The sequence below is a fragment of the Salvia hispanica genome, chromosome 1 (assembly GCF_029641045.1).
Source record: "Salvia hispanica isolate PSC_SH4W2 chromosome 1, Shi_PSC_v1, whole genome shotgun sequence".
NCBI classification, from domain to species: Eukaryota; Viridiplantae; Streptophyta; class Magnoliopsida; order Lamiales; family Lamiaceae; genus Salvia; species Salvia hispanica.
In genome coordinates, this window is record NC_142692.1 from 40159679 (window position 1) to 40175893 (window position 16215).

General features: G+C 39.1%; 1 protein-coding gene across 1 annotated transcript; it reads left to right on the plus strand.

Annotated features, from left to right (window-relative positions):
• The first annotated feature begins 6231 nt into the window (after positions 1–6231).
• On the plus strand, positions 6232–8033 carry LOC125220695 (uncharacterized). The gene has a single exon (XM_089066036.1). The coding sequence runs from the start codon at positions 6232–6234 to the stop codon at positions 7141–7143; it is 912 nt and encodes a 303-aa protein (XP_088922162.1). The 3' UTR covers positions 7144–8033.
• The last annotated feature ends 8182 nt before the right edge of the window (positions 8034–16215 follow it).

A 16215-nucleotide genomic window follows, 5' to 3' on the forward strand; every position in this document is an offset into this window, starting at 1 on the left:
GGGGAAAGCAGTTTGGAAGAAGAGGCACGGGATTGGCTAAAGTCTCTAGTAGATAGAAATCTATTTTTGGTTAGAGAATACTATATGTATGGGGAATCAAAGAGATACAACATGCATGATATGCTGAGGGATGTATGCATTAGGAAATGTGACGAAGACAAGTTTCTAAATGGTCACAACAAGTTCACATTCTCTAATCCACGTCGCATGAGTTTTCACACATCAGACGAATTGGAAGATGTTAATGATTCAATAGAGTCAATGTCACTATCTCGATCTATTATATGCATTGGTCTTGATTGTGCATTTTTGGCGGCAAGATTGCTAAAGGTGTTGAATTTAATGGATATGGGTTTCTCTAGTTTCCCAACCGAAATATTTGAACTTGTCAACCTATGCTTCTTATGTATCCACTGCAATTTCAATATACCTGTTATGACAAATAGGACAATTGTGAATCGAGAAACAAAAGAACATAAATAGACACATAATTTACGTGGTTCACCAATGTTGTGTTGGCTACGTCCACGGGCAAGAACAGAGAACAAATTGTATTATGACTGCGGTTTTCAGATACAAATTGGATCTCAGATCACAGAATTATGTGCTTTAATCCCATATATATAGGCACACATTAGACAGACTGGGCCTAGGAAACATAATCCTATCCCAATTAGGAAACCTAATCCTATACAAATTCAAGGCATACTAACAAATCTCCACCTTGACTTGAATTCTCCCTTGCAGACGCATCATCATAATACCAGACGAACAAACTTCTCCATTCTTGCCTCAGATTTTCCCTCCATGGGCAACTAACAGCTCATGCCATTAAGCAAGTCCAAACAATGTTGGAACTTGCTCTGTGGGACTGACTTGGTGAACATATCAGCAGGATTATCAGCAATACCTACTTTCTTCACCTCAATTCTCTTCTCATCTCTTAGAAAATGATACGTCACATCAATATGCTTAGTCCTCTCATGATGGACTTGATCCTTGGCTAAACAAATAGCGCTCTGACTGTCACAGAACCCAACAGCTTGATCTTGATGTAAACCAAGATCACCAACTAGCCCTTGCAACCATATTCCCTCTTTAGCAGCTTCTGTCAACGCCATATACTCTGCTTCAGTAGTAGACAAAGTACCTGCAGCCTGCAAAGTTGCTTTCCAACTAACAACAAAACCACTAAGAGTGAAAACATAACCGGTCATAGATCTTCTACTATCGACATCTCCAGCATAGTCAGAATCAAAATAACCAGTCACTAAACAGTGAGTATCACCTCCATAAATGAGACCAATATCAGACGTACCTCTCAAGTAACGAAAGATCCTCTTCACAGCCTGCCAGTGCTCCTTTCCAGGATTTCCCATGAACCTGCTAACAATGCTGACAACATGCGCTATATCTGGCCTAGTACAGACCATGGCGTACATCAAACTCCCTACTGCATTAGAGTACGGGACTCGAAACATGTACTCCTCCTCAACTTTGAATTTCGGTGCAAGATCAGATGACAAATGAATGTTTGTGGCACTTGGAGTATCAATAGCCTTAGATGCAGACATGCCAAATCTTGACAAAATCTTCTCAATGTAGCTCTTCTGTGACATAGAAAACTTATTCTTTTCTCTATCTCTAGAAATCTCCATGCCCAGAATTTTCTTCGCAACACCCAAATCCTTCAAATCAAACTCAACACTAAGATGAGCTTTCAACTTCTGTAATTCAGACTTCGACTTCACAGCTATGAGCATATCATCCACATATAGAACAAGATAGACCAAAGAACCATCATCAGCTTTGTTGTGATAGACACAACAATCATACAGACTCCTGCTAAATCCCAGCTTGATCATGTAATTGTCAAACCTCTTATACCACTGCCTCAGAGACTGCTTTAGTCCATACAAGGACTTCTTCAACTTGCACACATAATCCTCCTTGCCCGGAACCACAAATCCCTCTGGCTGAGTCATGTAGATATCCTCCTCAAGCAATCCGTGTAGAAAAGCCGTCTTAACATCTAGTTGCTCAAGCTCCAAATCATAATGTGCAACTATCACAAGTAACACTCTGATGGAAGTGTGTCTGACCACTGGTGAGAAAATCAACCCCCTCCTTCTGCGTGAACCCTCTTGCAACTAGACAAGCCTTGTATCTAATGCCCTCATCTGGTGTAGTGCCTTCCTTCTTTTTGAAAATCCATTTGCAAGTGACAATCTTTCCCCCCTTAGGCCGTGGAACCAATTCCCAAGTTAGGTTCTTCAAAAGTGATTCTATCTCTTCTTCCATTGCAGCAAGCCACCTGACACGCTCACTGCTCGAAACAGTTTCCTTGTTGGTAAGTGGTTTATCTGCCGAAGGCTTATCTTCGACCTCATTGGCAACCTGCAATGCATATGCCATCATATCCTCAAAACCATACCCCAATTTCTTCTTTATCCTTGGACAGTCAGCCTTCCAATGCCCTGGTTCTTTACAATATCTGCAGATGTCATCTGGCTTAGGGCCTTTAGGACCTTTTGAACCTTTTGAGTTCTGCTTCTTCTGTCCGAATTTCTTCTGCCCTTTACCCGTAACAGATAATCCCGATGGCAGATCTACTGTGGCTGAAATCGTTGCCTGTTGACGATCCTCTCTGATGTGGAGAGCAGATCGAACATCCTCCAACGAAAGAGTTTCCTTGCCAGTCATAACAGACTCAACAAAATTTTCATAAGATTCAGGCAAAAACACAAGCAAAATTAAAGCAACATCCTCGTCTTCTACTTTAACTTCAACATTACGCAAATCTAGCAAAATTTTATTCAAATTTTCCAGATGATCCCGAAGGGGCGTACCTTCCCGCATGCGTAACCGAAACAAACGTGCTTCAAAAGCAACTTGTTGGTTAGAGACTTCGTCATGTATAGACTCTCCAACTTCGCCCAAAGAGCAGCAGCCGTCTCCTGATCCGCAACTTCGATGATAACATCGTCAGACAGGCTCAACATGATGGTCGAGTGGGCCTTTTCATCTAAGGTTGTCCACTCCTTATCATCCTCCGTAGCCTTCTTTGTTTTGAGCGGCTCCCACAAAACAGAGATCGCATCTTGATCTGCCATAAACCAAAACTATTTCTCTTGGTGAATTTGTCAACCTTCACGTTCAGAGCAGACATCTCGATTTACCAGACAAATCCCTCGCAGCGGAATTCAAAATCCTAGTTCAAAAACCAAGGCTCTAGATACCAGTTTGTTATGACAAATAGGGCAATTGTGAATCGAGAAACAAAAGAACATAAATAGACATAGAATTTACGTGGTTCACCAACGTTGTGTTGGCTACGTCCACGGGCAAGAACGGAGAACAAATTGTATTATGACTGTGGTTTTCAGATACAGATTGGATCTCAGTTCACAGAATTATGTGCTTTACTCCCATATATATAGGCACACATTAGACAGACTGGGCCTAGGAAACATAATCCTATCACAATTAGGAAACCTAATCCTATACAAGTTCAAGGCATACTAACAATACCGAGAGGAATATCAAAATTGTGGAATTTGCAAACCTTGATTTGCTATAGCTGGTTTGATGAGCCAGCTGAGCTATGGAAGCTCTCCGAGTTAAGACATCTCTATGTGAACAGAATTGAGTTGTTAAAAGATGAGAAAATGAACTATAGAGTTCTGAAGAAGCTGCAAAGGATTTCAGTGAATCTACGTAAAGAGGAGGCAAGAACTTGGGATGGTTTTCTCAAAAGCATTCCAAATATAAAAAAGTTGTCCATTCTAGACTGCCTCCGAACTACACCCGCGCTAATTGATCTTAGCCACCTTCACAAGATCGAACACTTAACATGCATTCAGTTTCAACACGGTTTGAGTCATCGTTTCAGAATTATATTTCCTAGTATTCTTAGAAAACTACTTTTGTATGAATGTGGTATTAATTCTGGAGCATGGAGGACTCTGTGTGCACTACATAAGCTGGAAATGCTCAAGATAGGTAGCTGCAGTTTTAAAAGCAAGGAGGAGACATGTGATGAAGAGAGGGAGGCAACAAATGGAGATGAGCTTGAAAGCGAGGAGGAGACATATGATGAAGAGTGGGACTGGGAATTAGGAGATGGAGATGTGTTCCGCTCATTGCAGGTTCTACATCTTGAAGATTTGAGGATTATGCGTTGGATAGCCGATGAGACCAACTTCCCTAGACTCCGCCACCTCCATATACGTTTCTTCTCTAATCTAGAGGAAATCCCTAGCGGCATTGGAGAAATCCCAACACTCCAATTAATCGATTTAGAAGGGTGCAGAGAATCCGCAGCGGCCTCAACAGAAAGGATTGAGGAGGAGCAATCTGAAAATGGAAACGACGATCTCAAACTTCGCATAGTAAGGGACTGAGCCGTGATCGATCGCACTTCCAAAAGGTAATTAACCATTTCTTTAACTTGAAGGTTTTGAATGCTAAGTTGTATGCAGCACTGTCATTTTGATCACACATTCATGCATATACTTTTCATTAATTCCATAAGAATGAATTGCTAGGATTTTATTTGAGAAGGTACTCTATTCCTTCATTTTTAAATTTCTTTGTTTGTTTTGATTATTAACAAAACTAGAAACTAATCAGAATCCTGAAAACAAGAAAAATTGTACTACAACTTTCTAGGATTTAACTTTTCTTAGGTATTCATTTTAGGTATTTAATGGAGTGGAATATAATTTTATACATCTGTATTATTATTATTATTATTATTATTATTATTATTATTATTATTATTATTATTATTATTATTATTATTATTATTATTATTATTATTATTCAATTTTATTTAATTGATAATAATAAATATGAATTATACTTAATTTCAATGTAATAAAAACCAAAAAAATATAATTATAATAGCACTAATTATGTTATTATTATATTATTTATAATTGTTATTATTATAATAATAATTAATAACTAACTAAAAACCAATTATTGATTATTTTATTTATTTCGAAAATATGTTATCAAGCCATGTGATTGTCAAAACATTGATTGATTGTATCAAGCCAATAATTTTGTTGCAAAATTAGAACAAATTAATAGATCAATATTTACATGTAGAGGATTTGTAAGTTGATTTCCAAAATTTGAATTTAGTGAACATATAGAAATTTACAGACAAGTTATCCTAATAAGTGGATTTTAGAATTTTGAATTTTTTTTATTATAAATAGATAGTAAGTCTAGTATAATTTAAATTTTAAAAACATGAAATTTACTACTTATTTCGAGTAGATCATAGATTTGTTGAAGTGCACTACTTTCAAGAAATTGTACATGTTCGTAATTGGGCTTGGGCCTTTCCCTTAGTATTGGCCTATTGGGTAGGATTAAAATGTATCCAAATTTTATATCAAAACTAAGGTCAAAGTTTGATAATGGTCTGTTAAAAACTGATGATAATGGTCAGTAGTAATGATATTAATTAGCCCTGTTAATGCTAATATTAATGCTGATGCTAATAATCAGTGATGTTGTAATTATAATGTATTGTATCAGGCACCAAAGAAGAGGGCCAGGACTTATGATGAAGAATCAGATGGGCCCATCTATGAGTTAAGGATGAGAAGATTGAAGACTATAGCTTTAAAGAGACAGATTGCGTTTACTTATGATGTTGATTTGTGTAATGCCTCAATGATATAGCAGTAACAAAAAAAAGGGTGATGAAAGAGCCGTTGATGTTACAATTCAAATTCATATTTTTGAGATATGAGCAACATAAATCAGAACACTAGCATGTTAGTTTTACAGATCATAATTGATTTCCCTACTAAAATCATGCAAATCTTGGATAGAATCAAGGTTAAGTACAACCATCTTAATAAAATTATACTATCCAACTACACAATACTATATTAGTACTATCAAATTCAGTAACAGTTTCAATTGATGGAGATAATATTATTCTCTCAAGGTCAACTATGAGAGGTTTGAATTGATGAACATGTTAGCTACAACTGAGTTGTCATCTTAGACAGATTCCCGGCAAACTACAATTACCTTAATAAAATTATAATAGCCAACTACACATTATTTTTATCATACAACAATTTTATATTATTTGCTCAAGTCAACAATGAGCAGTTGAGTTGTTTTAGATTCAATCATCTTGTTTTTGTGAGATTGCAATTTGCAACGAGCTTTGTTTTCTGAGCGAGAAGTGATCTGAAAAAAATGGCTTACAATCTCCAACCACTCATCACCATTCTTGAAGGAATCCTTGATCCTCACCAATCACGGTGGATTGTTGATGAAAACAATCCACAACTCCAATCCCTCCTTCATAAAGCTACTTCTCTTCAGAAGCTCCTTGATCGTAAATCTTCATTCACCAAACTAGACAGCCAAATAAGAGAAGTAGCACATCAAGCTGAAGACATCCTTGAATCCCACATGGTTCGTCACATGCTCTCTGGATCTAATTGCGTCAGATTCACTCTTTCCAAACCGCGTCTGAAGAAAGTAACACGACAACTTGATTCTGTTATGAAGCAAGCGGAGAAGCTGGTGGAGATGGAGGATACGAAGATGCTTCGAGAACTTGATTCTGCTATGGAACAATTGAAGCTCGTGGAGATGGAGGATAGGAAGATGCCGCAAGAGCTTCATTCTGCTATGGAGCAACTGAAGCTCGTACTGGAGATGGAGGATAGGAAGATGCCGTCTGGCAGTTCATCCAGTTCCAAGAATGCTGTGGTGGTGGGAATTGATGAAGATCCGATGCAGCTCAAGGATCGGCTGACCCGTATGAAGAAGAAGCGGGAGATCGTCCCCATCGTTGGTATGGGTGGAGTAGGTAAAACCACTCTCTCTCGAAAGCTTTATGAAGATCCATTGATTGTTGATCACTATGCATATCGTGCTTGGACCACGGTCTCACAAGATTACAATATGCGACAAGTTCTCAAAAGCCTTCTTCGTTGCATAACTGGAAAAGAATGTGATCAACCTACTGATGAGTTAAAAGATTTGTTGTATAAGAGCTTGTTCGGTAGTAAGTACTTGATTGTATTAGATGATATATGGAGTACAAGATTCTGGGATGAGATAAAGATGTACTTTCCCAGACAACAACAATGGAAGTAGAATCTGATTACCACTAGGGAATCCGATGTGGCGAACTATGCTAGCTCTTCAAGTCCGCAGCATCAGGTGCGGTTGCTTAGCGATTCTAAAAGTTGGAATCTACTTCACCAACTCGTGTTTGGAGAAAAGGAGTTCCCTCTTGTATTACAAGAGATTGGTCGAAAGATTGCCAAGGGTTGCGGTGGGCTTCCTCTAGCCATAAGTGTGATTGGGGGGCTGCTATCTAAGATGGAAAGATCTGAAGATGTTCGGAGGAAAATTGGGGAAATTGTAATAGCAGCAATTTCTGGATCAGATGAGCAATGCTATAGTATATTGTCTTTAAGTTATAACCACTTGCCGAATCACTTGAAACCATGCTTCTTATACATGGGAGCTTTCCCTGAAAACTTTGAGATTAGAGGCTCCAGACTTGTATATATGTGGATTGCAGAAGGATTTGTAAAATCAAATGGGGAAAGAAGTTTGGAGGAAGAGGCGGAGGATTAGCTAAAGTCTCTAGTAGAGAGAAATCTATTTATGGTTAGAGAATACAACAAATATGGAAAACCAAAGAGTTACTACATGCATGATGTGTTGAGGGATATATGCATCAGGAAATCTGCTGAAGACATGTTTCTGAATGCTCCCAACAAGTTCACATTCTCTAATTCTCGCCGCATGAATTTTCATACATCAGACGTAAAGGAATATTTTAAAGATTCAACACAGTCAATGTCACTAACTCGATCTATTATATGCATTGCTTTTTTCAGGCTGAGTTTCTATCTGGTGCAATTTCTGCGGCAAGATTGCTAAGGGTATTGGACTTAATGAATGTAAATTATGATAGTTTCCCAACGGTAATATTTGAACTTGTCAACCTACGCTTCTTAGGTGTCACGTGCAGTTCTTGTATACCTAGATGAATATCAAGATTGTGGAATTTGCAAACCTTGATTTGTTATTGCGAGTTTGATGAACCAGTTGAGCTATGGAAGCTCTCTGAGTTGAGTTAAGATATCTAAAGGTGGGCAAAATGGAGTTGTTAAAAGATGAGGAAATGAACTATAGTGTCCTAAAGAAGTTGCAAAGTAGTATTTCATTGGATCTACATGAAGAGGAGAGAACAACTTGGGATGGTTTCTTCAAAAGCATTCCAAATATCAAAACGTTGACAATTTATGATGGAAACTGAATTACATCCACGACAATTGATCTTTGCCATCTTCACAAGCTCGAAACACTAATATGCTTTTATGTTGGAGCTATATACTCTCCAGATGATTTCTGTTGTTGTTTCAGAGTTATATGTCCGAGTAATATTAGAAATCTTGTTCTCCGTGGATGTGCAATGATTTTGGGAGCGTGGAGGACTCTGTGTGCACTACATAAGCTGGAAGTGCTCAAATTACTTGCCTGCAGTTTTAAAAGCGGGGAGGAGACATGTGATGAAGAGCGGGAGTTAGCAGATGGAGATGAGTTCCCCACACTGCACTTTTTATATCTTAATAGTTTGAATCTTGTGCGGTGGATAGCCGATGAGACCAATTTCCCTAGACTCTGCCACCTCTCTGTATCTGGCTGCATATACCAGGAGGAAATACCAAGCGGCATCGGAGAAATCCCAACATTCCAATTAATTGAGTTACATTTTGCAGAGAATCGTTAGTGGCCTCAGCAGAGAGGAATGTGGAAGAGCAGCAATCTGACTATGACAACTACGATCTCAAACTGAGTATCTCAAATACCCTCAATCAGTGATCGCACTTCCAAAAGGTATTTAACCATTTCTTTAACTTGAAGGATTTGGATGCTAAGTCGTATGCATTGTGTGATTTTCATCGCACATTCATGCATACACTTTTCAAATTGGAGATTTAATGTGAATCTTAGCGATTCAAGACACATATGTTTGCCCCAAACTTGCTCTTGTAAATATTTCAACAACCCAACAAGAAATGAAACAATAAAAATGGTGGAAAAGGAAGATGATGGAGGTGTTATGATTTAGATAGATGCTTGGAACCTATGGACCTTCTACAAAACAAAACAATGAAGACAACCCAAGGCAACTTTCACCAAAGCAAAAATCTAATGGCTCCACAAAACTAGCAACACAAGAACTAGAATTGCATACCTTAACATTCAACCTAAGCCCGACAATAGATTGGAATGCAACCACAAGGGATTTTGATAAATCTTCAAATGAAGATGGGTGCTCACAAATGGAGTCTTTGTTCTTCAACCATGTTCCAAGTCTAATGACAAAAACCCTAGACATGGGTATTTATAGTAGAGGTTAAAAGTGCAAAATAAAAGAGGAAAAAGGAGCAAAAATCGCAAGTAGCACAAAACGCCCGGGTCGGGCGTTTTTCCTCTCCAGGCCGGGCAAACTCTCTGTGGTCGGGCGTTTTGCTCGTTCGACTGCGCGGCTTTTGTAAAACGACCATAACTTTCTCATCCGAGCTCCGATTGAGGCGTGCAAGGTACTCACGCGAAGCTCTTTCGATGGAGAAGACAATGGTGGTCTTTGAAAAAGCATTTGGACATCATATGGATAGGCGAATCTTTGCTCGAATCTGACCCCAGCGGCTTGACTCTTTGTCACCTCTTCTCTTCACTTTCCTTGGTTTAGCGCTACTCGGATTCGTATCAAGATTAATTCTATAAAAATGAATGGTGAAGTTTGAAATAAGGATTTTAATAATTATTAATAAAAAAAATACACATGTTTTTTAATAGGAGTATTTTTTTTCTTCAAAACATACTTTTAACTTAAGCCAATTTGGAGGTTTTTATATTCTTCCGAATGGTCTGATCTTGTGTTGTTCTTGAATTCTCTATTGTCATGGGATAGATATTGCAATATTCAACAGTAAGATATGGAGCATTATTATATGTCGTCTTGGTTGATGCCTATAAGGCCATCGATAATGGGGCGGACTATTGCATCCGTCGCATAGTCCGCCATTGCAGCACCCCGCTCTAAGCTCACTCCTTAGTCTGCGGACTATGCATCGTCCGCGGACTATGCACACATTTTTCATTTTTAAATTTTTTTTTTTGTATTTTCTTCTATATATATCACCAATTTTTTTTTTACTTCATTTCAATAATGAATTCCAACGATTTTCATATTTGCAAGCATAAAATATAAAAAATAAAAAATAAATACTGACAATAGGATATGCCTTTAATTTGTGGTGTTTTTATATTTTTATTCTTGCTAATTGATATATTTGCAAACATAAAAATAGGATTAATGAATTTTTGTAGTGTTTAAATATTCAAATAATAAATAAAATGCTTAGGGCGGGGCTTAGGGCGAGCTATAGTCCGCCCCATTGCAGGTGAAAGGGGCGGAGGATAAAATGCTGATGTGGCGGTGCATAGGGCAGGGCTTAGGGCGTCGTATAGTCCACCCCATTGTGGATGCCCTAATATCTCGTAAATAAGTTATCAAGCTATGTCATTGTCAAAATCTTGATTGATTACACAAACTAATAGTTTTGTTGGAAAATTAGAACAAATTCAATAGATCAATATTTAGATGTAGAGTAGATTTGAAAGTCGATATGTAAAATTTGAATTTAGTAAACATATTGAAATTTACAGGCAGATTATCCTAATAAATGGATTTTAGAATTTTGAATTTTTATCATAAATAGATAGTAGTATAATCTAAATTTTAAAAATATGAAATTTACTATATGATGTTCTAGTACTTATTTTTCAGTGGATCATAAATTTGTTGAAGTGCATTATATTAAAGAGATTGTACCTGTTAGTAAGTGGGTTTGGGCTTTTTTCTTATAGTATAAATGTGTAGTTTTAGGCTAAGTACCCAACTTTATTGCTCCTATTATGAAAAAAAATAAAATGACTAGTGAATGCAAAATTTTAATTATTCTCAAATATTCAAAGAGAGGGGATGGCAGTGATGGTCTTGCTGAGACTGATTGAATGAGGCTGCGTATCGTTGCACTTGTCTCGAGTTGAATGTGGCGATGCTATGCTGTTAAGGACCTTCTCCTTAATTGCAGCGTGTTTGCGGCGATCGAAAAGTGTTCCGACGTCCTTCGTCGGGTCGGCGGAAATAATAGTTTCGAGTTGTGCGAGGGTTCCTCCCGTCGGGCAACGCAATAACTAGGCGGCTGATAGAATACTCCGGCGTCCAATCAGGATCGGCAGAGGGAATCCAAATTAGGATTGGAAAAAGTTATTTTGGGGAGAAATAATAATTCATTAATTGGTTGAATGAATGAATGAATACAATATCTCCAATTTATAAGACTAGAATACTAGAAACAAATATCTAAACAAATATAGAAAAGATCCGGTAAATCAAAATATAACTAAATAATTGTGATTTCTAAAGATATGATATGGGATCGTATCAACTCCCCCACGGTTAAAATCCACCTTGTCCTCGAGGTGGAAACCACGAAGCCACGAAGAGTTGAAAGAAGAAGCTTGGCGAATTATCTCTTCCTGGATCAAACACACCGAGTGGCTGAGCGTTTCCTTTCATCATCCCCATTAGATTTCCGAGCATTAGTGAAGACAATATGTTTGGCAAGCACGTGTAGCTCGATGCGAAAGGTTTTTGCCGCGGCAAACAAGCACTTGATAAATCCTTCTAGTGGCGCCGTTCTTTCTCGCTCTCACGTAAATCCAATTTTTCCATAGCAAGAAATCCATAGTTTCGTTTGCTAAAACTGACACATATACTAGGATCGAATGCGCACAAAATGATTACTTTGATCATCCTAAATATATCACTGTCTTCCTCATCTTTATTCCCCACTAAACCCTTCGGTCCCATCTTATTTTATTTTCATTTATCTTCAACAATGTTCTTCTCTCCCACAACATCATGAGAACAAGGCACAACTTTATTTATCGAACCATACTTATCAACATTTTGCAGATCCGTTTGCCTCTCCTTTGTCCTTAAGCTCGGGACATCAGCTTGTGGAAGACAATTAGAGTCCAACAATGGAGCTGTCTCCGGTAGCGGTTGCAATGGCTGGGAAGGTCCTGGAGTGGAGTAGGGCAGCAGCTCCAAGGGCGGTGGAGGACTCGGCTGCTGTGGCTGGCGATCTGATCTGGGCAGCGTTGGTGGCGGTTGGTAGTCTTGGTGGGGCTGCTTTGCGACAACGGTTGCTGGTTGGGGCAAATTCAAAGACGGGATAGCAGCTGCCGCAAGCAGTGTTGAGGCTGAACGACTGTGGTCCGTCATGCTCAAGCATGATGACGAGTATTGTGGTGGTGCTGGCGGGACAACAGTGACAGTAGGTGGTGAGCTGCTAGATGGGTCACGATGGAGATAAGGGCGCGAGAGGCGTCGAGGATTCCTTTCCCAATCCTGTTTCATTGAGCTCGGGAGATTGAGACGCAAGGGCTGGCGGGAATCATCAAAGTGAGGCGACGTGCAATGCTCCTGCTGCCCAAGACGAAGTCTTGATTTAGTGGCTGGAACGCTCCCCTTCCCCTGTCCTTTTCCCTTCACAATGTCCCTTGGGTTGGCAAGTTCATTGGCCAGAAACCATCGCATATAGCTAACATCAACATCTTCTTCATATTCATTAGATAACCAATAATCATCAGGATAATATGTAGATTCACTCTCTCCGTCACCAATATTTGCAAATTCAGAAATCCGATCATTAAATTTTAATGGACCTGATGTGGAGTGTTGTCGATCATATGCTTGGTATCCTTGCTGCACACGATAGTCCCAGCAGGTAGGGGGTCGTGGTTGATCATAAGTTGAATAACCTCCCGATGCACGGCAGGGCGGTGGTTCCCAACAAGAGGTGGAACGGTTAAATTGCAGATTATCAAAACCGCCCGTCTTGTGACGAGATTGTCCCCAGTTTGCCAACGACGCTGATCGTTATACTCCGATTCCTCTAGCTCATCGTCGTCGTAAAATTCATCGTTCCCTCGCGTGACCATCAGATCAAGATTTTCGAACCTGCGGTCTGTCTCTTCACACCAAGAATCCAACTTATCAAACCTATCCATCAAACGATCCAATTTAAGATTAACCGAGTCGCTAGGTTGTAAGTCGTCGTGCGGACGATTCTCCAATTCCATGTCGTCGAAAGGACCGGCTGCCTCCTCTACAATCGCGACGGAACGACGGTTGGTAGCTGCGCGATGAACCATTCGAAAACGTATCAGGTCGGGATGAACCCCAAACCGCCAAACCGACTTACCGTTGTTGTTGAAATTGTTGTTGTAACGCTTCATGAGTACTGGATGAAAGCACCAGATGTTAAAGACCTTCTCCTTAACTGCGATCTGCAGCGTGTTTGCGGCGATCGAAAAGTGTTCCGGCGCCCTTCGTCGGGTCGGCGGAAATAATAGTTTCAAGTTGTGCGCGGGTTCCTCCCGTCGGGCAACGCAATAACTAGGCAACTGATAGAATACTCCGGTGTCCAATCAGGATCGGCTGAGGGAATCCAAATTAGGATTGGAAAACATACGTTATTTTGGGGAGAAATAATAATTCATTAATTGGTTGAATGAATGAATACAATATCTCCTATTTATAAGACTAGAATACTAGAAACAAATATCTAAACAAATATAGAAAAGATACGGTAAATCAAAATATAACTAAATAATTGTGATTTCTAAAGATATGATATGAGATCGTATCATATGCACAGTTTCTTGGAGTTGAAGAATTAGAGGAATTATTGTTGTAGGCATAATAAGATGCCGATTAATTACAGTGGTTGGCCATGTGTACTTAAGGACAGACATGCCCACGGTTCGGAACCGCCAGTTCCGGTTTCGAGAAATGTGGAACCGGAACCAAACCATGAGGCTATTTGACGGTTCCGGTTCCGGTTCAAAAACCGGCGGTTTCGGTTCCGGTTCCGCCGGTTTTCGTACGGTTCCTCGTGGTTCCGGTTCGGTTTGGCGGTTCCGGCGGTTTTCTTATTATTATTATTTTTTTGCTATGTAATTTGGAATTTTGGATTTATACAATAAATTGGAACAAGACAATGGATAATTTAAATTGAAATAAGACGAGTAAGGTGAGAATCATATCAATTTTATTGAATTTGAGTTGTAACGGACACATTACAATAATACAATTGTCAATACATATACAATATTACAACAATGTGATATAATTTACAAGTGTGGTCGGAACATAAATAAAAAAAACCATGAAATGAGGGGAAAAAGGAAAAAATTGAAAGGGCTTGAGCTCAACTTAAACTTTCAAAGTTAAACTTTTCAAATTTAAGTTGAGTTGCCTACGTATCCACAATTTTATTGAGGAATCAAAGCCCACGTAGTTTTCTTACCTTGCTTACCTTTTTGGCCGGCCGTGCTCGCCGTTCACCGCCCCCGGTCATTGATATTGTTGAGCGCCCTCGCTTCCGACCTCGTCATCGGTGGAAACCTCTTCACCATCACTCTCTAGAAGTCGAAATCCGGCTCTTGTGCTCTCATGTCCGCCTTTGCCCAATCATCAAGTAACATAGTGGCTTCCATGTTTTTGGCGGAGAGATTGCTCCTTTTGTAGTCTAGGACACAACCGCCGACACTAAAAGCTTGCTCCACGGCGACGGTGGAAGCGGGAACGACAAAAATCTCCTTAGCCATTATCGAGAATATCGGAAACTCTTTGTCATGTGTTCCCCACCAATCAAGGACGCCAATTTGTTGAGTAGGAGGACCTGCATCTTGAAAAATAGAGCGTGATTCCAAATATATATCTAACTCACTAGTAGCTCTAGTCCTATTGGTTGTAGCACCGTATAGATCTTGCAATTGTGATACTACGTGGGGATCAATCATGACATTGCTATAATTCCCGCCACCAAAATCAAATGTCGAAGGACTAGGAGGAGCACGTACCTGGTGAATGGTGTTATATCGCATTTCATATTCCCCGTAGAGAGCACGAATCGCACTATCTAACCTTACTTTGATTTCTTCAACATTCGGAAGATTTAGTTCGAAGCCTTCTCCTCTTGTCAAGCCCATTTCGCGAAGTGGAGAAAAATCCAAATCGTGCAAACAACCATATTACATTACTAAAATTTTATGCACACCATGCAACTTCCACTTTGGATCCAAGCATTTTGCAATCAAAAACACATTTGGAATACGCGCAAAATATTTCAACTATTTTTCAACCATATAAAACAAAATAGCTTTCAACTCAATGAATTGAGTATTTTTCACACATGTCTTAAAACCAATTGCCACATACATGCAATGCTCCAAAACGCACACAAAAATAGGATAATAAACACCGGATAACTCAACAGTGACATTTTTGAAAGCTTGGAGTAATCGAAACAAATCCATGTTGTGGTCCCAACAAGAGGGTATCAAAAGCAAATCAAAAGGAACATGCGGGCAAGTTCTAAAAAAATCACATAAATACTCAATGTGGTTCAAGGTCGACTCCAACATATCGTACGTCGAGTTCCAACGAGTTGAAACATCCAAACGAAAATTGGTGTACCTACACTGCTTGCTATGAAAATATTTCTTCCAAGCTCTACCAATAGGAGCTTTGTTATGAATCAATTTAAAAGCAGTTTTAATAGGATCAACATACTTTTGCCACAAATCGATTGCATCTTGAACACACAAATTCAAAATATGAGCAATACATTGCACATGAAAATATTTGCCATCAATAACAGGAGAACATGCACTGATGAGATCATCTATACTAGCAGTGTTAGCACTTGCATTATCAAAACCAACAGAAAAATTTTTTATTGATCAATTGAAATTCATTCAAAACTTGAATGATCAATTAAGCAATTGCTTGTGCAGTGTGTGGTGCGGGAAATTCCCGAAATGCAATCAAACGTTTGTTCAAAGTCCAACTGTGATCAATGAAATGCACACTGATGCCCATATATGAATTTTTGGAAAAACAATCAGTCCACACATCAGAGCAAATCGAAACTTTATGACCCAAGTTAATAATAAACGTACCTAATTGCGCCTTCTTTTCCATGCATTGTCTAACAACAGCTCGAGTCATAGAAGTTCGACTCAATTTTCTTGCAGCGGCATTATAAACTTGTCGCATACCCG

What these genes read in the sequence shown, in the direction of transcription:
- LOC125220695 (XM_089066036.1), top strand. Translation starts at nt 6,232, where the DNA reads ATGGCTTACAATCTCCAACCACTCATCACCATTCTTGAAGGAATCCTT.